General features: G+C 41.3%; 3 protein-coding genes across 6 annotated transcripts; 1 reads left to right on the top strand and 2 right to left on the bottom strand.

Moving 5' to 3' along the window:
- Positions 1-121: 121 nt before the first annotated feature.
- Positions 122-5,898, bottom strand: LOC139612352 (cytochrome P450 2K1-like). The gene is made up of 9 exons (XM_071467840.1): positions 5,585-5,898; positions 4,340-4,502; positions 3,603-3,752; positions 3,344-3,504; positions 3,019-3,198; positions 1,903-2,044; positions 1,637-1,821; positions 680-821; positions 122-594 (listed from the first exon to the last, which is right to left on the bottom strand). The coding sequence occupies exons 1-9, from the start codon at positions 5,789-5,791 to the stop codon at positions 407-409; spliced, it is 1,518 nt and encodes a 505-aa protein (XP_071323941.1). The 5' UTR covers positions 5,792-5,898; the 3' UTR covers positions 122-406.
- Positions 5,899-10,025: 4,127 nt separating this feature from the next.
- LOC139612348 (cytochrome P450 2K1-like) lies at positions 10,026-13,950 on the bottom strand. 3 transcript variants are annotated; one of them, XM_071467835.1, is made up of 10 exons: positions 13,560-13,950; positions 13,322-13,484; positions 13,082-13,231; positions 12,813-13,000; positions 12,481-12,660; positions 12,240-12,302; positions 11,645-11,786; positions 11,358-11,542; positions 10,784-10,925; positions 10,026-10,697 (listed from the first exon to the last, which is right to left on the bottom strand). In XM_071467835.1, exons 1-10 carry the CDS (start codon positions 13,764-13,766, stop codon positions 10,510-10,512), a joined length of 1,608 nt encoding a protein of 535 aa, XP_071323936.1. In that variant the 5' UTR covers positions 13,767-13,950; the 3' UTR covers positions 10,026-10,509. The 3 variants fall into 3 exon arrangements, with proteins under 3 accessions (XP_071323936.1, XP_071323937.1, XP_071323938.1); XM_071467836.1 differs by having other exon boundaries at positions 12,813-12,973; positions 13,560-13,942; XM_071467837.1 differs by lacking the exon at positions 12,240-12,302 and having other exon boundaries at positions 12,813-12,973; positions 13,560-13,931.
- Positions 13,951-18,880: 4,930 nt separating this feature from the next.
- On the top strand, positions 18,881-22,907 carry LOC139612478 (uncharacterized). 2 transcript variants are annotated; one of them, XM_071468091.1, is made up of 8 exons: positions 18,881-18,985; positions 19,602-19,910; positions 20,030-20,305; positions 20,435-20,551; positions 20,631-20,711; positions 20,799-20,842; positions 21,869-21,934; positions 22,101-22,907. In XM_071468091.1, exons 1-8 carry the CDS (start codon positions 18,925-18,927, stop codon positions 22,215-22,217), a joined length of 1,071 nt encoding a protein of 356 aa, XP_071324192.1. In that variant the 5' UTR covers positions 18,881-18,924; the 3' UTR covers positions 22,218-22,907. The 2 variants fall into 2 exon arrangements, with proteins under 2 accessions (XP_071324192.1, XP_071324193.1); XM_071468092.1 differs by having other exon boundaries at positions 20,108-20,323.
- The last annotated feature ends 8 nt before the right edge of the window (positions 22,908-22,915 follow it).

Consider the following 22,915-nt stretch of genomic DNA (forward strand, 5'->3'; position numbering starts at 1 on the left):
CGTGTGTTCACACTGGCTGCGTGTCTTCTGCGTGGCTTCTTCTGCAGCTCTATCTCTCTACATAGTTTGTAGAATACCTGAATGTTGGATTTCTCTTGATTTTAACTTGATGGAGCCCAAACAATGTATCCTCATGACTTTTATTATTTTTTGGCAACAGGTTTATGCAGCATTATTTATTGTGGACAAATACATGAAAATATGACATCATTTTGCATCACAAGTTACAAGACAGCCATTTTTGGATCACTACATATAATGTTACTATGAATCAGCTCTGCGAGCATAGTAAATGGCCGATGTTGCTCATCGCTAGGACAGTTTGAAGGAGCAGTTAACATACTTACATCAGTAGTCTGGAATATGCTCACAATATGCTTTTTTCAGTACTAAACTCTTCTCCACCTCACATACAGGGGACAGCACAAAGCTTGTGAGATGAAGGGTTGAGGGTGAAGCCCACACGTGGAGTCAGATCCAGTTCATCCTCTGAAACTCCAGGTGGAGAAGTGAAACGGAAGTTCTGCAGGAGGCTGGTGAAGAAGATGAAGAGCTCCATCCTGGCCAGACCCTCCCCAGGACAAATCCTGCTACCTGCAGAAGAAAACAAAGGAAACACTTCAGGTCATCTGCCAGTAGAAGTGAGCACTGACATGAAGTGATGCTTGAGCTCACAAACCTGCAGAAAAAGGTATGAAAGCTTCTCGCTTGACAAACTTTCCATCTTTGTCCAAGAAGTGAGCAGGATGAAAGGAGTGTGGTCTCTCCCACTCACTCTCATCAAACAGGACAGACATCAAGAGAGGATACACTGTGGTCCCCTGGGGATGACAAAAAATTTGAAATAAAAAAATTAGACATATGGTCATGGTTGAATCCCTCCAACAATCAGCCAAGTTGCAGGAAATACAATTGATCAATAATGGCCAGTCACAGTAAAGTTGACCTTTAAACATTTGAATATAAAATGCCATCACTTAATTTATCCTTATAGACGTTTAAGTTAAATTGTGTCATAATTGGTGTATGAATTTATGAGTTACAAACTGAAAACATTGCCAGCAGGCAGGGGGACCAAGACAAAAAGACACATTGTTTATTTACAGACTTTTTTGTTGCCTTGTTACCTTTTTGCCACACTAGCTGCATGGCTCTAGGTTGTCAGTCCATACACTTCTTCAGTCCTGACTGAAATATCTTAGTAACTACTGGATGAATTGCCATACTGACAGTAGGTTCACAGTTTTAGTTTCTGAATAAATGATCCAATGACTGTTGGATTAATTTCCATGCGCTGTGGTGCAGATACCAGTGGTCACCTTAATTTTTCAATGCCATCATCAGGTCAAAATATTTTTGTCCGATACTTTGGCTGATGGTGAAATATCTGCAAAATTAATCACCTTTCTCTCAGCGTCAGCTGGTCATGTTGACATCAGTATTTAGCCAGCCAAAGACAGCCTCACAAACTTACTGGTGTGGCTGTCAACTCTAGTCTAGTTAGTAGTCTTGTTAACTGATTGCACATTATTTCAATCTAATCATTTACCAATCATATTTTGAAATTTTTAATTTATTTTGTATTTTCTTGTTTGTTGGCTTGTTTCCTCCATATGAAGTGTCTGTTCAGTCTGACCTTCTTGATGAAGTGACCCTGGAAGGTGACGTCTTGGCTCGTTTTGTGAGGCAGAGACAAGGGGAGGATGTTGGCCAGTCTCTGTGTCTCATGGATGACAGCATCAGTAAAGGGCAGGTTCTTCCTGTCTTCCATCTGCACCTGACGGCTTCCTATCACCCTGTTCAGCTCCTCCCGGACCTGGTCTGGGGGGGAGGGAATCTTTAATGATGAAGCTTGGAATGTGTGTCTGTGTTTGACAGCTGTGCACTTTCACAGCTCCTTACCTTGTATTTTTGGATATTTAGCCATAAACAGGAGCCCCCATCTGAGAGTAGCTGCAGTTGTTTCAGTGCCGGCAGCAAACAGATGAATAACTGTCATCACAAGGTTTTCATTGTGGAAGTGACTGTTGGTAATCTCAGCTTTCTGTAAGTACAGAGCAAATCAAGAAAAGTCATTGTTAAAATCATTATTAGAAAACTGTTGGGCCTATTTTTAAGTAGAACATGGAAGTCATTCTGTAAATGATGTTACGTGCCGGAGTAGTGTTTGTGTATGTGTGTGTTGTGTCTTTGGCCCCTCCCCTTTTTTCAGCAGGTAAACCAGCACAGCTGTACCTGATTTGGCAATCAGAGCCTGGAGTATAAGGAGCATTGAGGAGGCCTAGTCAGGGCCAGTGGGTCAGACGGCAGTGTGAGGCTGTGTGTGAGCTAGCGAGTGGTGACGGCTCTGTGATCATTGTTATTGGCCAGTGGGCCAGTTTTTGTGTGTGCACCAGATACTGTCTGCGTGTTACTCCCTGTGGCTGGGAGGGTGTTCTCGGTTTCAACTTACCATTTCCTGTTTGTCGCCCCTTTCTTTCTTTTCCAGGTTCTACCGGCTTTGCCCGTTATCCAGAGCTCGTTTTGTGTTGCCGTGAAGGATTTTTTGATTAACTTATTTAATTTATAATAAATTGGCTCATTTGTGACCTTACTATTGTTTCCTAGTTATTCCTTCTCCCTGGTTTTATTTAACATTGTTACTCCCCACTCCCCTGGACCACTTGGGGACGTAACAATAATACAACACAGGCTAGGTTGTCATTTTACCATCTGCCTGGTCATTGGCTGCTCATGCCCGTCTCCCTGATGAACCTGTTGCATGTTTAACAATGTTGCAACATTTCAAGCTACAAAAACCAAACTTGTAATAAATTTTGTTGTCCTTGCAGCCATGCTGCTGACTTGCAAATACAGCCAGTTGCGTTTGGAGCAAGTGGATCTTTTAATTGTAAAAATGTTGGAATATTTAATTTGACAGTTTACATTTTAAATCAAAGATCACATTTGAGTATTGATTGGGAATGATTTACAAGCAATGAGCACTATAGCAATTATCATAGGTAGGTGATTCCCAACCTCTAGATGCTGCTTGTGGACCAGAAAGGCATCTACGAAGCCTCTGCACATGTGTGGATTGAGAGTTTCTTTCAGACGTCTGAACAGCTCCAAGTTCTGTTTCCTATAGGCATCAGCCAGTTTGAGGAATTGCTTCCTGTTAGCGATCCATCTACCAGTCCATGGGAACAGGTTGTACACCTGTCAAAATATATATACACATCAGTACTAAAAATGATGTAAACATTGACCAGTAATTCAGATTCAGTTCTATTCAGTTTATTTATTATATGTATTTAAATCACAATGCCGAAAGTCTGAGATTCATAAACATATAAAACAATACCTGTATTGATGGAGAGCCCACAAGTTGAATGTTTCTGTTTGTTTGATCAACCAGAGAGGTAAATTCTGGATCATCATATTCAAACCTGCTTCCATAGACCAAGGAGCAGATAATATTAGAGACTGCATAGTTCATAGGTTGGGCTGTATCAAAGGCTTCTCCTTTCACAAGAGAAAACAAAGGCAAATCAAAATCACAGCACATTTTAAAAGGTAGCTAATCACACATTTGATTTAAAAATGTGAGAAAAAACATTTACCTTTGAATTTCTTAAAGACATCAATAAGGTGGTTACATTCCTCAGAGATTTTATCCTCACAGGCCTTTTTACCCATCCCATAGTCTTTCAGGTTTGTCAAAGCAAAGCGCCTCATTTCTTTCCATGAATCTCCATTGGACCATAAAACCCCTGAGATGAAGCATTTCAACAAAATGTGTGAGGGGAAATTCTTCTTTTTATTCTTTGAACTTTTTTTTGCTTTTATTTGACAGGAAAAGTGAAGAGAAACAGGAAATACATGAGAGAGAGAGAGAGAGAGGTGCAGTAGAGGGTTTATCAGCTCCAGTTCCAATCGGCAGTGTCATAAACACAACATCTGGCTGAAAATGGTTTTCACCCCTTTTCTGTGCCATGATGTCTTTCAGAGCTCAAACACTGAACAGACCTGTCACCTGCCCAGCACAGAAACAGGAACACAGCTGCTACACTGCTGACAGAGTGAGCTGCAGCTGAAATAAGTTTCAAAAACACACAATCGCTGATTAAAGGAGAAGCAACAACCCAGGGATGAGACACGATGGATCTATTTTACTAGTTTGCACATTTACATCACCAGTATTACTGACTGACACACCCCATACTTGTATTTGCTTCTTCAGTTCAGTATTATAAATATCCTAGCCATTCCCTAATTTGTCGTGGCCTAGGCACCACATTATAACAATACGTCAGTCATTAAGGTTTGAAAAACAGAAAGTCTTTTTTTTTTATCTTACCATGTCCTTGACTGGCTTCTTGCATGATTCGCATTGGGTCTCTTTCTCCAAACTCTTCAGCATAGTTGACAAGAGCCTCCTTCACTGTCTTGTATCCTGCCAGCACCACCACTTTGTGAGGTCCCAGATAGACGGTGAACACTGATCCATATTTCTTAGAAAACTAAGAACAACATATTACAGATATTCTCTTAAAACACAAACACACACAAACACTCACAGAGGAAGAGACGCACATACATACACTTGTGTGATCATTTACTGAACATGATTGTTGTTTTACCTGTTTAAGTCACTGGCGTATCTTTATTTTGATTTGTTTCAAGGATAAAGCATGAGACACTTCTTTTGCTAAAACGAGCCTGTGATGAGCTCTGTTAACCAGACCTCCCCTTCATGAAAAACCACTATATCTGGTTATAACTGACTGCTCTTGTCTGTGTAGAGGTGTATATATGGCGTGAGGGCAGCCAGGTGTACGGCTGTGAGTAACTGCACGGTGTTGTGAACGGCACTTTTTACAGGCTGCAGATTTAACAACATATTGACCCGACGTGCCCAAACACATGATCAGCTCGAGTATGAACTGAACCTGACCCCACCTGACCTGCAGGTTAGGAGTTCACACTTGACTTCAGATGCTGCAGGGATTTAACGAACTGAAAGAGATTTTCTGTGCTGCTTATGATTGGGGAGTGCTTCATTTAAGTAAATTATTTATATTTCAAGTATTACTCCATTGTTGAAGCCGGTCTGCAGTTTGGAAAAATTTGGTTTTCATGTAATAATCATACAAATGGTTTCACCAAATCATTTCATTGTAACAACCTGATGGAAATACATATATATACAAATTAAAATATAGTTACACAAATGGCAGAAACAGAGCAACAATAATAAATCACACTAGGCTATTAATGTGTCCACATTTAGATAAACAGCTGTTTTTTGGGGTTTTTTTGTTCTTGGTTGGAAAGTTTAGATGAAGCCTGATTCACACATGCACATGAACGCAAACATACATAGACTTGCATTAATTTCCTGGAGACTTACCAAGACCCTAAACATAACCACTGACCCCAGTTAACTGGTATTTAGTCTGAAATTTGTAACCTAAGTCAGAGCCACACACACACACACACACATGCACACACACACACACACACACACACACACACACACACACAGACAGACAGGAGAAAGTGGATACAGAGAAAGAGCTGATAACACTTCCACTGTCTTCACCCTCAGTAATGTGTTGTAGGGTCTCCTGAGGTCCAGCTGCAGCAGGTTACCAAGCAGGGGAAGTGGTCTGGGTCCTGGAGGTTCCTTCCTGTCTTCATTGGAGGTGAAGCTGAAGGTGAAAATAAGGTAGACAAGCAGCAGGATCATTAGAGTCCCCAACAGGGAGAAAGAACTGGAGGTTTGGGGAAATAGATCTAACATCTCCATGATTAAAAAAAAAAGTGTGGAGAAGCTGTTGGTGTCCCAACCAAGTAGGTTTCTTAGAGCCTTTAGCTGTGTGAGTGTTTTTGGGAAGAGGGGTGTCTTTTGTGGCTTCAGATGGAGAATAGGTGCAGCCCAAGGGGAAGGACAAGCTGTGGAAAACTGCCCCAACAAGTTTCAGTGAACTGATGTTAGATCTTCTCATGTCAATGTTCTGTGAAACCTGGGTCACATATTCACAGTAGAGACAGTAGAGAGCCCCTCTGTACTATAAATGTTGCTGCACAACATTTGTATATTAAGTCACAACACTGTGTGTGTGTGTGTGTGTGTGTGTGTGTGTGTGTGTGTGTGTGTGTGTGTGTGTGTGTGTGGTTCCAATGTCTAACCATTAATGAGGATTCCATATTTTGACACTTATTGTTGTCTCAATTGAATTATTTAAGCAAGTATAGTGTTTGATGATTCCCAGAATAGCTCGAATTCTGAGCGTGGTATTGATAGAAAAGAGGTCTGCGTGTCGTTTCCTTTGTTTAGTGTTGGTCAAAAATGAATATATGATTTTTATAGTGTACTATTTGTGAGTTTCATCCCTATCAAGTCTGCAGTGGTATGTACTACCTCCACGAAACAGTCTAGAGTCTGACACTGACAAATGCTCTCTCCTTCTCTGCTTTTATATGTACTAAACCACCTGTCAGCCATATCAGTGGAAGCACTACAACCTTAAACAGTGTCACAGACTCACTCAGTGCTGTGTGTCAATGTTTACCTTCATGTGGTGCAGGTGGTGACTGACTCACCTTTTCCCCTCTGGGCTAACCACTCAGTACTTTTTTTTTTTCAAAATTATTTTTATTGAATTTTCCTTGGATGCATCTTTATATCAACTGTCAGGGCACACAGGATTTAATCCAATACATCCATAAAATAGGTAAGTACAAAAGTAATAATAATACCAAAATTATATAGAATCAAAATATACTGAAACAATGCAAGTAGAATATAATATGAAAAATAACCATATATGAGAAAAACAGAAAAAAATGAAATAAAACCAAAACAGAAAAAAAAGACACACATACAAACAGACAGGAAGGGACAACATAAAGAGGAGGGGAAGGATTGGTGGTGGGGGGTCCAGTTTCCCGTCCTCAGCCAGGGTACATGAAGTTCTTATGGGTCTGCTGGAAGTTTATCACTCTAATTGAAGCCCATCTAATTGCTTTACAATTTCAATAAAGTCATCCCATGTCTTATGAAAGTTCTGAAGAGCACCATTAACAGTATACCTGATCTTTTCTAACTTGAGATTACACGATACTCTTGAGATGTGTGTGGGGGGCGGAGCAGCATTCCTCCAATTCAGGAAATCAACCGCCGCGCTAAGAAGGAGGAGAATGCCTTGCGTTGACAGGAGGTCGTGGATATGTTTCCTGAGGTTACACCAAAAATGGCCATAAGGTGGCAGGGAGTAACAGGTTTTTAAAATATTTTAGAGAATAATTCAAAGAAAGAGGACCAGAATCGATCTGATTCAGGGCAACCCCAGAACATATGATATAAAGTCGCAGGAAGCATTTTGCATCTGCCACAGAGGGGGTCAATGTGTGGGTACAGTTTTGTCAGGGCAGTCCTACAATAATGTAGGCGGTGCAATACCTTGAACTGGATAAGACTGTGACGTGCACATGTGGATGAGGAGTGTACACGATCCAAGGCTGCGTCCCAAATGTCATCCAAGATGTCAAAGCCGAGCTCCTCTTCCCAGTGCTGTTTTATAATAGTTAAAGAGGGCATATGAATCTAAATTATGTATTCATAAACTTTGCCCAGCCTCCCCCTTCGAGAGTGTAAAAGCGTGTTAATAATATGATCATGGTGGGTTTTAAGTACTGAACACTTATTTGACTCAACCTGGCTGCTTCTCTCAACACTTTCCATACTCACTGAACCGAGGACAAAGAAAACTGAAGAGACCACTGAGGAGCTTCGTGGTTTACATTGTCCATTATCTCCCTCTGCTGGTGATGTTGAATATGTCTTGTGTTTGGAATGTTTCCTCTCTGACTGGATCTGGTCCGGCCTGATTTGGGGGGAGGAAACCTATAAGGTCTGGGCAGGGATCCCAGCTCACTTTCTCTTCCATCTGCCACCGCCACAGTTGCCGTTTCAAGGTTCATGGTTTCTTGATTCTTTTGTTTCATTGATGGGTCTGGTAGTCCTGTTTTCGTGGCTTTGTTTTTGGTTAGGTTAGAGTCAGGCCCTTTTGGTTTAGGTTAGAGGGAAGGCACCAGGTCCTATAACCATTTGTTGGCTTCCTTTCTTTTGCTTATATTATCCGGCCCATCAGTCTTTTGTTCTTTGTGTTGTGATTGTGGTTGTTTAACTATATTTGTTCCAGAAATAAATAGCTTTTTTCCACTGCAACAGCTTGGTTCTGTTGGTTATGTTGAGACTTCATTTTTGGATTAAAACCTTGTGGGGTTTGTAATATAATTTGGGGGCTCATCCAACAGAAAACTTTGAGTTTTCATTATGATGTTTGTAGGATCTAGATTTGGTGGCTTAGTGGAAGTATGTTAGTCTAGATGTTTGTGGAACAGCTTTGTAGCCTGTGGTACCAGCTGTGAGTTGCCTTTTTTCTTTTGGCAACTTTGTGGACGTAGTTTGGTGGTAGTGGTTCTTCTTGTAATCTGTTGGTTGCTGTAAGAAGTGAGTCAGGATGTTGCAGTGTGTAAGGGTTGTTTGGAGCAGCTGCGTTTGTGGTGTTGTGGCTGAGCATTGTTGGTTCTCCTAAATGGGAAGTTTAAGTTGGAGGAGTTTGTTGAAGCTCTGACTCTGGAAGGGTTTCATTAGTGTACCAGGGATAATCTTTTGTTGATTGCAGATCATTATGAGATTGTTGTTTCAAGACAGACCAAGAAACAAAATATTAAGGCAGAGTTATATACGGCCTTAGTGGATAAAGGCATTTACTCCAAAAAAAAAAGGGACATAAATTTTCTCTTGGCAGTGCAGAGAATCACAAGTTCAGTATGAAATCTATCTTTGAGGTCAAAGACTTGCCTCTGTCTCATGACCAGCTGGTGAAGGGGGCAAAGAGATGATGCTACGCTGTCTCCTTTGTCTGAAGCTGCAGTAGCAAGTGAGGGAGTTGAATTTTTGTCAACAGGCTATTGTATGGGACATTTTGCTCATGCATAAATGGACACCATTGAGTGCCTCGACTGCTGACCGTTATTTGGCCATGGTGGGTAATTATAGAAGCTTCTGTGAGAACTTCTGTGCCAGAGCCTTGCCTTTAATTGACCTACTGAGTCTGCTGAGCTTTTGAAAGATTTGACCTGACGTATTTAAACAAATATGAAATGTCATATGTAGTGGATAAGAAATTTAAAACAATTTAATTCCTTTCAGAGTTATGTAGGCCCATCCTTTGTATCCCATTGCATAATTTCATTGTTGTTTTGACTATGCTGTAAAGATGTTGGTATAGAGTATATATGTATGCAGTCAGAATGTAAGGAGTAGAGAAAGGTGGAACAGGGTTTTGTCTGGGTTGATTGTGCGTTGATCTATTGGTAACGCCTTAGGACTCCAGTGGGGGAACCACGCTCCTTTTTCCTCACTCGGTACAGACGAGTGAAGGCGAGAGCAGCGTGCTGATTCTCTTTGTTCATCTCCCCTCACTAGTTCCCTTGTTTAAGAGCACAACACATGCACTGTGACACTGTGTCAAGGATAACGCCACAATAACACCACACATCTTTTGCTCTATTCTCTTTCCATTGTGATATTTACTGAAAACTCTGTTTAATGGTAATACTGATACTGTACAGATAGAAGTGCACTATTTGCCAGATTCCCCCGCTCCAGTGGGGAGACCTGTGGTCAAACTACCACTTCCTCATCTCCCACCACCTCTGGTAGCGAAAGAGGAGACTTTCTCAGCAGCAGGTGCACAAAATAGAAGAGCACCCGATCCGACCGACTCGGTGTGATCGATAGAAAACCGATCACACAAATGTAGCTTCTTTTTTTTTTTCCCAGCATCTGTGTTGTCTCCTGACTCAATGCTTCCCATGGCACCCATATCTAAATTCACCATTGCAAGCATGGTACTATATCAGAGCTGAGTTCATGCTGTGTAGAACATTTTAAGAACATTTTCATTCTACAATTTACATCTGAAGGTATGACATACTGTATGTCATGGAATTATTCACAAGACAGTCAATACTTGTAAAAATACAATTTATTAAACGATGTAAGAAAGTTTGAAAATACAGAGCTGTCACTGATCTGGACTAATGTCCTGTTGTCTGATGCGGCAGCGACCCAAGACATACAAGGCCGATGGAGTGGTCTGACATGACGGGTGGCCAGTTTGATGACCTCAGGATTGCATCTTTTATTTGCACTTGTGCTGGACTGTGGCCTTCAACATGCAAAGCTGAGGCAATTTCTAGCCGAGGATCAGATGGTTGGTGGTACAGAAAAATCTACCTGAATTCGGTGTCTGAGGGTAAACAGGAGGTGAAGCATCGTAATTACAGACAAACACATTTTATCAAATAAGAACTATTTTTCACTCTCAAAAAACTCTGAAGGCAGAGAAAGTGGCTGATTCGGAAAGCTCATTTCTGTGATATGAGTTTTTCTAAAATAGCATTAAAGCCTTGTACAAGTTAAAGTCGAGCAGCATTTTCAAGCTCTGCTGCTCACATACAGGGGACAGCGCACAGTTCATGGTGTGACGGGTTGAGGGTGAAGCCCACACGTGGAGTCAGATCCAGTTCGTCCTCTGAAACTCCAGGTGGAGGAGAGAAACGAAAGTGCTGAAGGAGGGTGGTGAAGAAGATGAAGAGCTCCATCCTGGCCAGACCCTCTCCGAGACAGATCCTGCGACCTGTGAGAGACGTCAGTGGAAAATGTTTGTGTCATCTACGAGTGAGCGAACATCAACAGGAAGTGCAAGTCCTAAAGCTCACAAACCTGCAGAAAAAGGCATGAAGGCGTCTCGCTTGACAAAGTTCCCATCTTTGTCCAGGAAGTGAGCAGGATGAAAGGAGTGCGGTTTCTCCCACTCACTCTCATCGTAGAGGACAGATGTCAAGAGAGGATACACTGTGGTCCCCTATGGACAATAATTAATTAATAATCTTTCCATGTGCTGAACAACTGCTCTCTATTATTCAAATATTTCATTCTACACCATAAATTATTGTTATATTTTGTATTTATAATATGAAAATATTTATGGAAGACCAAATGGGACTTCCGAAATTGGGAAGTTAATGAAAAGCATATTAAAGTTAAAGTGTTCAGCACCTGCAGTGGTACAGCTCTACCTCTGTGTGAGTAGGTGTCAGTATAAAAGATAAAATAAATAATAAATAATAAATAATCTAGAGTTATGTTAACCCAGAAGGAAAGTTAACCAGTTCAAGTGTGAATAGAAATCAATACTTTACAATACAATACAATAATTTTCCTCTAGAAACTTCATATTCACTCCCTGTAATTGATGAAAAATAAAGAAGTACAACGACATTTGGGTAAAAATGACCTTCTTGATGAAGTGACCCTGGAAGGTGATGTCTTGGCTCGTTTTGTGAGGCAGTGCCATGGGGACGATGTTGGCCAGTCTCTGTGTCTCATGGATGACGGCGTCGGTGAAGGGCAGGTTCTTCCTGTCTTCCACCTGCACCTGACGGCTTCCTATCACCCTGCTCAGCTCCTCCTGGACCTGGTCTGAGAGATGAAAGGTGTTTGTTTTTATGAAGATTTTTATGTTGGTGAAGCAGATGTTTGATTGTTGGTCTATGAAAACTGAGGATTCTTCAAGTTCCTCACCTTGTATTTTTGGATACTTGGCCATCAGCAGAAGTCCCCATCTTAGTGTAGTTGCAGTTGTGTCAGTGCCGGCAGCAAAGAGATTCAGGACTGTGGTCATGAGGTTTTCACTGTGGAAGTTATTGTTAGAATTCCCAGAATCCTGTATGAAAAGATGAATAAGTGAAGTTATTGAAACCTCTGATCCAAAACTTTGATGTATTTCATTACTTTAAATGATGCAAACCCACTGAGGGTTACACCTCTTGTTACTGATGAGTCTACTTCGGACTACTACCAGACAGAAACTTGACCAGCCACTGGGAGTCACAGGGTGATTGCAATCCAATCACCCAAAATGCATTTTGATGCCAGGTGTAAATGAGGTATGATAGTCTGAACATATTAACTAAGCTACTGGACTCCAAAACTGCACTACCTATAAATCTAGGTTCTATATTCACCTGCCAAACGCTCCCTAATGTCAAACCAGGTGTAAACACCTGTCAATATAAAGCAACACCTCCTCCAGTAGGGTGAACAATTAAATACAGTAGAAACAGACTGACAGTGCACAAGGCACATGCACTCTAGTGAGGACCGTCTCTCCAGTCACAAATTCTTGGCTACACATGGACATCCACTCGGGGGTCCATGCAGACACAGCCAGCTGTGTTACCTGGGAACACATGAGCGCTTTGTTAAAAGGATGTGGGAGCACTCATTCACGCGCTGTGCCCCACATCACGCAGTGGAATCAAAACTGGACTCTAATGTCTACACATTGATCTACAATAATTTATTAAATCTTAACTTGAAATAAATTATAGCAATGAAGTTATGACACACGTCCCAACCTCCAGATGTTGCTTCCGGACCAGAAAGGCATCCACAAAGCCTCTGCACATCTGAGGGTTGAGGGTTTCTCTCAGACGTCTGAACAGCTGTAAGTTCTGTTTCTTATTGGCATCAATCAGTTTGAGGATTTCCTTCCTGGTATCAAGCCATTTCCCAATCCATGGGAACAGGTTGTACACCTGTTCAACAAAATATCAGTTTGTAAAATAACAATCTGTCTGTCAGGGAAGTGAAAATTCTAATTATTTTTTTCTGTTCAGTTGCAACAGTTTCATTTATATTATCATCACAGTGCTGAAAATCTTAGATTCGTAAACATATGAAACGATACCTGTATTGATGGAGAGCCCACAAGCTGAATGATTCTGTTTGTTCGATCTACCAGAGAGGTAAATTCTGGATCATCATATTCAAACCTGCTGCCATAGACCATGGAGCAGATAATATTAGAGACTGCACAGTTCATTGGTTGGGTCGTGTCAAAGGCTTCTCCTGCATGAAGGAAAACAGGGAAAAAATCTAAATCAAATTCAAGAGGATTTTTGTTTAAAGCTTCAAATAAATAAAAATAAATCAACAGGTTAAAATACAAATGTTTACCTTTGAATTTTTTTAACACGTTGATCAGATGCTCACATTCCTCAATGATTTTGTCCTCACAGGCCTTCTTGCCCATCCCAAAGTCTCTGAGGTTGGTCAAAGCGAAGCGCCGTATGTCTTTCCATGTATCCCCATTGGACCATAAAACCCCTGAAGTGAAGTTTTAGGAGCAAAGGTAGTAAACAGGTAAAGGTGGGTAAAAGGTTATCATTTGAAAAAGCTGATTTTTCCTTGTCTTACCATTTCCTTGATTAGAATCTTTCACAATTTGTATCATGTCTCTTTCTCCGAACTCTTCAGCATGGTTGACCAGTGCCTCCTTCACTGTCTTGTATCCTGCCAGCACCACCACCTTTTGAGGTCCCAGATAGACGGTGAACACTGATCCATATTTCTTGGAAAGCTGCAGACAGGAGAGTAACATCATGACTTGTATGACACACATATTCAGGAAAGACTACCTCAGCCTTTTCCTCACCTCCAGTAATGTGTTGTAGGGTCTCCTGAGGTCCAGCTGCAGCAGGTTACCAAGCAGGGGAAGTGGTTTTGGTCCTGGAGGATCCTTTCCTTTCTCCTGGGTGCTGAAGCTGAAGGTGGAAAGAAGGTAGACAAGCAGCAGGATCACCAGAGCCCCTAACAGGGAGGCAGAACTGGAGGACTGGAGAAAAACATCTAATATCCCCATCGTTTTGAAACTGTGTCCTTGTCACCGCTGTGCTACCAGAGTAGGTTTCCTGCCCTGCTGTGATTGGGTCTGAGTGTGAGGAGAGTCGCCTTTTGTAGAGAAACAGCCCAGCCCGTAGGAAGGACCCAAGTATGGGAAAGTTCACTCACAAAAAACAGTAAATCTTTACTGTTATCAGCTCCTTTCAGAATAAGGTGCTTTATCTGTAGATTAACAACATAGGTTTGCACTGTTGTTACCTTGACGGATATGATCTTAATGCTGGCACATGATCAGAAAGGGAGAGTGATTAAGTCTGTACAGAGGGTGCAGAAACCAGAGGAGTAAACTTTCACCTAGACAGGTTAACTATTGCCCAGTTCTCTTAACAGATACTTCATTCATCATTTTTGACTTTTGGCAGGAAAGTTGGGCTCTTCAGCATTTTCTCTGCACCTCCACCAACCTCATGTTACTTACACATCCATTGATCCATTTGATATTTTTATTAAATTGAAGGATTTGAATACTTCCACCTCTGATCGGGAAACACCTTCAAGGGGATGTGGCTGTAAGTCTTAACATTTTTCTCGTCATCTCCTTCTAGGGACGCTGTGACTCAGACATTAATGTGGCTGTCAAAAATCCAATATTGATATAAAACCCTTTTGTGGTTTACAGCTGATAGAGAGCGGATCTGGTGATACCACCAACATGTGAATGAAAGGTCAAATGACTGCGTGACCAATGTTACATTCATATTTTTAAGTAAACTACAGGTAAACAAAGTAAGATGGCCCCGGTTTCTAAGACAATATGTACACCATCACTAACACAATAAAATAATAGCTAACCAATGGCAAGAAATGTATTATTATCAGTTTGAAAGGCTGAATAGCTGAGTAAAGATAAATAACATTATGTAGCACTAGCTTGCTAGCTTTAATTCTTTGCTAGCGTAAGCTAAATATCTGTGCTCATGTTAAATCATTTTAATGCTCATCCTTTTGTGTGTAACAGAATTTTTATGTCAGTAATTGAAATATCAATGATAATAAAATTGAAATAATGTTTTTAGACAAATTGTCCTCCGCCCATCAAGTTGAAATGAATTGGCAATAATCAAACTGTTGTGGAAACAATGTGTTATTTAACATTTATGTTTGCAGTTAAAGGTAGAGCAACATCAGCATTTGAAAATAAAGTTTATCTTATGCATAAAAGTTTGTATAGATCAAAATGACTCGAGAGGCAAGATGGCACCCGCAGGCTTCTTTCCCTTTGCTCCTGTCATCATTACTGCGACCACTAGCAACAGAACCTGATTATGGGTCATAGTAACCTGCTGACAGACGACCTTCTTTTTTACAGGAGAACAGTCTCATCTATTGATTTTCAAAACATAAATCCTTTAAAAGAAATTAGACATGGTTCTTGAGGGGGCATTTCACCCCAGTTTACCCAACATCTTCATGTGCAGGAACCTGAACCTGAGCTTTCAGCAACTGTTACCATCACTGCTGGTTTCAGTATGACAAAGATAACGGATGTAGACTAAACACACACATTCTTACATGTACCCTTTACCTACATATAATAAACCCTGGCAAATGATAAACTTTACTGAATCCATTTCATAGTTACCTGGTGTGACACTACAGAGAATAAAACAGATCAGTTAACATGACACCAGTCACCCTATTGGGGGCAAAGATCATTTCAGGTTTTACATTAAACAGTCATTCAACTTTGTTCTCCGTCACCTTTCATCCAGCAGCATCCATGTTGAAAAGTCTTCCCACCTTTCATAGTACTGGCAGACGGTGAACTGAAGCAGGTAGTTTGTCCAGGATAGAGCTCTTCATCTCCTTCACCAGTGACCTGAGAGAGACGCAGAGAGACAGAGACGAGGACAAATACTAGACGCAGGACTTAAACACCAAAGGTTTTTACACCAGGAAATGTTCCAACAAACCAACACAATTAAACTATGGCTAAAAACTGAGTGAACACTGGGCCAAACCAGGACTAAAACATCAGTTAATACTTTTCATCAACTCTGAAGAACTCTGCTCCAACTTATATCTGAAATCCCTGTCTAATTATCTGTGTGAGGGCTGCTGGTGAAGAAGCTGCAAGGTTTGAATCTGACTGAGTTAATTATAACAGCCATCTTACAAAGTGACACATAAAAACACATGCACATCCCTACACAGCCCAGAGGACGCAGGGCACAGGTGTGGGAGAAGATTTCCTGTCCAAAGAAATCTACAAAACAGTCTCTTCAAATGCAGCAGCTCACTGAAGTACTCTGGTGTCTGATGTTTAGAGTGTACAGTGAAAATGATGATGATGAATGACCACTGACTGTCGGTCATCTTCGAGGCTTTCACCACAAATGCTCAATAAAGAAGAAGCTTTTACACTTCCTCTGTCAGACCAAATGAAGCAACAATGATGTGACATTTGTATCTCACAGGGATGTTTCTCAGTGAGGAACCATTAGTTCTTTGATAGAGACCGAGAGGAGAATGTCTAGTTTCACATGTGTTAAAAATTCATTGAGGTTTTTTTTGTCCTCATGAAGTTTGTTTGGCTCTGATTTGTCCAGGTGAGGGCGACAAAACAGCAACAACATCCAACACAACCTGAGAAGAAGCTGTGTAAGGGAGGTGTAAATCCAATCTCACTGTCAGATACTTGCAAAGAGAAACCCTTAATCACAGGGAAACACATATGCAACTTGTTCATATTTAATTTACATTATTTAGTTTGAAATTGTGTCCACAGTTCACAAGGACCTGCTGCTGTGTACTTCACATACAGGAAACAGTATCTTTCTGTGCTAATGTCATGTTATTATTTACTGTGCATCCATCAGCTCACACTCATCATACACTCACTCCCATTTACTGCGATTATTTCAGACCAACGTTGGATCATTTAACACTTTTATTTTACTGTTCACACAAACTAAACCAGAGACCACCTGCTGAAAACATTCAGCTCAACATAATAAGTGACCTGATGAGTAAAATGAACATATGAAGACTGCAAGTCAGTGTAAATGGTGATAACTGCCTATTTGACAGTAATACAGGACTGTGAATGTCTCTCTGTTTGCAGATTTTAAATCCATTAAATGTTCTGCTCAACATACAGTTTGTAGAGAATCTGAGAATCTGAAGCCCATTTTACAGACAATAACATCTTCTACAAGTAAAAAAGGTTTAATTCTCACTTATTCATGACTCCAAATAAATGTGAATGTTCAGCTTTGATGCTGCATGTGTACAAAAACACCTGTCAACAACTACAGTTTCCATGACGACACTGCTGAGACGTTCAGATACAAAAACACCAAGCCACCTGAAAACACTACAAAACTACTACTACTGCATGAGTACATGTACTTCGGTCCAGTTTTACAGAATGGAAGTGAGTTCTGCAGGACCTGAGGGCTGATAGACAGGAGAGAGGTTTTCATTGGCCGCAGTTCCTTTATTTCTGAGCTGCGCATGTGCAGAGCCTGGACCTATAATCCTTTCAGCAAATCCACCACAGCACCAGAGCACCATCCACTGACTGAAAGGTGTATTACCTCAAATGAAAACGTTAGAATAGTTCATAATTATGACAAAGAAAAAGTTTAAATAGCAGCAGAGTGCTGATGGCTCCATTTTCTCTCTGGCATAAATCCCCTGGACACTGTTATTAATGTGATATTCAAAACAAGACTCTGTGTCAGTGATATCAATACTTTGAGGATCAATATACTGTTTCCTGTCTCGACAGTTAACCTCAGAATAACTATATTTCACTTTATTTCTCTTCTTTTCTCAGCAGCAGTAACTGGACAGTTGATCTCCTTCCTGCTCAGAGAAGGAGACGTCACTTTGCCTTGTAACGATGTGACAGATGATCGTACTAGCTGGACACTCGCTGGTTCAACAAGCTCGGGGTGTTTTTTTTTCTTTGTTCACAGATACATAGTGATGAAGATGAAGATGATGGTCGAGTGAGCTATGAAAACTTTGCAGACCCTTCCTCCTCTGTCAGACTCCGCTGATCAACAAGCTGGAAACTTTTCTCATCTGCAGCCAGTTCAGTTCACAGCAGCTGGATTTCACCGTCATCAAACACCTTCACAGGTTCAGACCAGATGTTCCAGTCCAGATTGTTGCTGAAGCTCAGTTTTATCGCTCAGTGCACAGAGGTGGTTTAATCCACTCTCATTCAGCAGTGTTGTCACCAAGCCTTAGTTGGGATATAATGTGTCTGTCTGTTATAAGTGACCATAACATCATCTGCAAATAAAGACACGATTCACCGTCGAGTGTGTTTGGTTTTTTCTTTTTCATGTACTAATGATGTGATGTTTCATGATGGAAGTGTATTTAGTCCTGCCTCTAGAACCTCCCTCTCATCATGCTCACAATCAGACAGCACACTCACCGGACATGCACGGCCACTTCCTCCTCGGCTGCAGGCAGACTTGGTCACTTGAACATAAACGTGTGTCTTCATTGGTCACCTGCTGGAGCGACTGCTGCTGCCATTGTTCCTGCAGCTCAGCCTCCTGCAGGGTGCAGACAGCACGAGACACCTCCCACCCACAGACATGTTTCTGCCTCGGCCTCAGTGAACACAGCCGCTGCAGTAACGTTTTCTAGTTGTGTGGTTGAGCACCAACGAGTGTTTTTGTGTCACTTTATTTTTAGTGTGGGGCCTTTGTGCTGTGACTCCAGCGACGGTCAGACGCTCGTCAGCGTGTGAAGTGTTTGTGTCTCTGATGTTTATGGCTTCTTCTTCTTCTTTTGTGTGGTTGACCACGTCACAAACGGAGCGTGAGACCAGACACAGTGTGCACTTGTTGGTTTGCATCATAGTTCAGTGTGTTGCAGTGGGGACATCTGTGACCTCTGACCTCTCTGTTGTTAATTGTTTCTATTGTTGTTGATCAGAGAACTGGGGATTAATGACCTGCAGTTGCCTTCAGTGTAAGTTAGTAAATCTGCAACATCACCAGCTTTTCACAAATTCGCAGATGAAGAGTTCACATGCTCCTCCTCCATGAGACGCAACAGACTTTGAGGAAGTGACTCGGACTCTTTCTTAACCTCAGCTGATATAAACTGTTCTCCTCTGTCAGCAGTTGAGACGCTGATGGAGAAACACGATGCCTGAGTTCAGATGGATTCACATGTCTTTGTTTCTGATCCTGCTGCTTCACTTTACAGGTAAGGAAACATTTCACTTCTGTAGATGACACCAGGGCCACGATCAACAGTATCAATACAGATATTGATCCTTTTTTTACTGCTAAAAGCAGCATGAGGGACAGAAATCTGAAATATGTGGTGATTGATGAGGTGAGTTATGAGTTGTACTGATTAATAACTAATATTCATGAGGTCAGTTCTCTGAACTAATGAGATATTTGCAGCATGAACAGACACAACAGCAGCAGAGACTCAGATGTGTCCAGGATGTGATCTAACGCTGACGCCTCCACTTCTCTCTGGTATCGATCGTCTGGACGCTGTTCTCACTGTTTCAAGCTTCTGTAAACCATCGTCACTGCCACTAGATGTCACTCTGGACCACCAGCATCTCAGACCAAAACAAATGTGGACTCTGGATGTTTGGACGCTCCACCAGCTGAGCAGGATTTTTAGCCTCAGTCCAGTCCTCCTGTGACCTGGTCTCATCTCTTTCTGGAGATTGGATCAGTATACAGCAAACATACAGGATCAATATACTCATTGATTTTAGAACCATGTTTCCTGTCTCTGCAGTTAACTTCAGAATAACTATATTTTCACTTTATTTTTCATATTTCTCTTCTTTTCTCAGCAGCAGTAACTGGACAGTTGATCTCCTTCCTGGTCAGAGAAGGAGAAGACGTCACTTTGCCTTGTAACGATGTGACAGATGATCGGGATAAATGTGGTCGTACTAGCTGGACACTCGTTGGTTCAAAAACCTCAGGACCAGTGGAGCTGGTTACACATGGGAAGATTAATGAAACGGCCAAAGACAGACTGAGTGTGACAGAGAACTGTTCTCTGGTTATAAAGAAGGTCACAGCTCAGGATGTTGGTCTGTACGTCTGTCAACGGTCGAAACCAAAACCAAATGAGATGTATCTGTCTATTGTTAACAGTGAGTATTTCCATCATGTTTTCAGCTCAAACTGTCTTATTAGAGCAGTTTGTTACAATAATTATGATGACAGTGATCAAGCTCATGTCTTTGTCTCTCAATGTCTCCACCTTCACCAGTGACTGAAGAGAAGGATGAAGATGGTGATGAAGATGATGATGAGGTGACATTAACCTGCTCTGTGTCGGCACCTGTAGCGTGCCGACACACAGTGAAGTGGCTGTTTGAGGGCAAAGATGTAAATAAAGTTATAAAACCTCAAACATCACAGCCTGGATGTTCAGCCAAAGTGACTCGTAATAAAAAGTCAAAAGATCCTGAGTTATTCAAGTGTGAAGTGGTTGATAATCACAGCGGAAAAGTTCAGCAGTTCATCTTCAGCCCTCAGTCCTCAGGTGAGAACATGATGAGCTGTTTGAGATCACTTCATTGTTTCATAAATCTGATGTGTGAAGGTGGTTTGATTCATTCTCAGCTCGTCGCTGCAGGTGATAAATGTGAGGTGTTTGATTTTATTTGTCCAGGTGAGGATGAAAAAGAGGAAACAACAAAAACTACAACAGTAAAACCAGCAACTGAAGCAACACCCGCAGTTACATCATCACCAGCAACAGCAACAGAACCTAATGCAACATCATCAGGTAAAAACCAGAGATGACTCTGGGTGTCACATGTTTATCCTAAGAGCTGCAGCCAACACGTTTTCACTCATTCGTTCAGGTTGGTGGGCGTTCATTGCTGTACCTGTGGTTTTAGCAGCACTCGTTGTTGTGTTGCTCGTCAGAAGGAAGAGAACTAAAGGTGAGAACCTTCACTGATGACACTTTTCTGAACAAGTTCTGATGAACCTGGATTTTCAATGTGAAACGTCCTGTTTTGTTTTTTCAGGGCAGAAAACGCAGGTGGATCCAAACACTGTGACTTTTAAACCTGTGAGTTCACCAAACAACATCCCCTTCACTGTGTCAGTTTCACAGTGATGACAGAGGCAGGATTCTTGACCTCAGATTCAATATCAGTCATCATATGACCTGACCCCACCCTTACTCTAGCCCTGTGGGAGGGAACAGTATTAGAGGGGGAAGAGAGATCAGTATTAGACCACTACAACTATATTTACTCAAGTACTTAAGTACAACTTTGAGCTAATATTTGACAGCTTTAATTTCTAAAGTTCCTACATGTTGTAAACTGATGATTCATATTTAGTTGAACATGTTATCACATAAAAACTGGTCTGAAAGTCAGACCCCGACTCAGAGGAGGAGTCTGCTGAGACCAGAATCAGAGACTAGCAGACGGATCAGAACCGTTAGCATCTGTTATTTGTTTATGTTGTTTGTTAGCTTGTAACTGGCAGTGGCTGACACAGTGTTAGCGGTTGTGCTAATGCTAACTCTGGCTCTCTGTACTAACAAAGTTTCAGGTGTATTTAGCCCCGCCCCCACCCCCACAGGTTGACAGGATTGGTTCCTGAGGTTCGATGACGTATGAATCCCTGACTGTCTGAATCTGTATTTATGAGACTGTCATTGGTTCAAGGTGGAAACACTCAGTCGTGGTGTCGACTGATTATTTCATCATCATGTGTCTTTATTATAGAAAAACATCATGTGGACGTGACCCAGGTGAAACAGCTGATCTTCATCAGAGGCTCTTTAAGATGAAGATTTTACACAGTGGAAAATTGAACAAACTTAAATGTCAACAAATTGATTCAACCTTTTTAGCTCCTACAGCAGGGTGTAGTCAGGGTCACAGGTCAGATGTCTATGTCCTCCACCTGCACCTACAACAGTAACTTGCTGCTCCATAGAAGAACTTTTACTTAGCTAGTAGTAGGATTAGTAGGATTTTTCATGCAGAAGCTGACTTGTAATGAAGTATTGTTGCATTTCTGTGTTGGTACTTTAACTTAAGTAAAGGATCTGATCATTTTCATTGTGTTCTCTGTGCAGACTGATCCTGAAGATGGTGTTTCCTATGCCTCCATCAGCTACAACAAGACCAACAGTAAACCCCGGGTAAAGCTGTCTGGTTATATACTGCTGTTGTAGCTGAAGATAGAAAGAGTTTTATGGAATGAATGAAAGGGAAAGAACCTGAGATGCAGCTGTGATAAATCTTCATGTTACTCTTCTAGTCACATTATGTTGTGTTGTGTTTCTGTGTATGTCGATTTATTCCCAGGTTAAAGGAAATAATGGTGATGATGATGAAGATGATGCAGTGACCTACACCACAGTCAAAGTTCCCTCCACTGATCCCAGCAACCTCTACTCCACCGTCAACACCCCGGACACATGAGGCTGAACCGTGATCGTGTCTGTGAACGTGCATCAGGGTGACGCTCCTGTGGCTGTTTCCTCCTCATCCGCCTCTCAGCAGAGGCTGATTCAACCAATCAGCTTACTTGACTCTGCAACCCTCCATGACCTATAATTATAACACCCTTCATAGATTCACAGACACGTTTATGTGTCAAATTCTTCTTAAAGCATAGTTTCAGCTTTAGAGTCTGTGCTTTGGATGGTCTGTTGCTATGTAGCTTAGCTTAGTTTATCTTATTTAGCATGTAGATACTTGGTGATCATTTTGTTTTCAGAAGTTAGGTTTGAAAAAGTAGGCGTCGTCTTATAGCACCAGTCAAAAGTTTGCAAAAGTTTTATTGTTGTGCTGCAGGAAGTGTATCGTCTCATTTCCTGTTGCTGGTGTTTCTGTTGTTTACATGTTATTCAGATCTGCTAGTTTCTTTAGTAAGTAAGTAAGTAAACTTTATTTATATAGCACCTGTCTCAGTTTTCACTTTAGCAGTAAGCGATGACTTGTTGTAAATAGTGTAGTAGGTTAACCAGCAGAACACTGTAAAAAGTTATTAGTGATGTGCAGTTCACATATACAGCTCACTCATCATTACTATAATTATCTAAGTGACTGTGGATGTAAAATGTCTTTGACAGGACCTGAAGCACATTAATAAAGTGTTGCGTGTCTGTTTCTGTGAG

The sequence above is a fragment of the Trachinotus anak genome, unplaced genomic scaffold, assembly GCF_046630095.1.
Source record: "Trachinotus anak isolate AG129_WGS33_773 ecotype Australia unplaced genomic scaffold, CSIRO_AGI_Tana_v1 ptg000031l, whole genome shotgun sequence".
Lineage (NCBI taxonomy): Eukaryota > Metazoa > Chordata > Actinopteri > Carangiformes > Carangidae > Trachinotus > Trachinotus anak.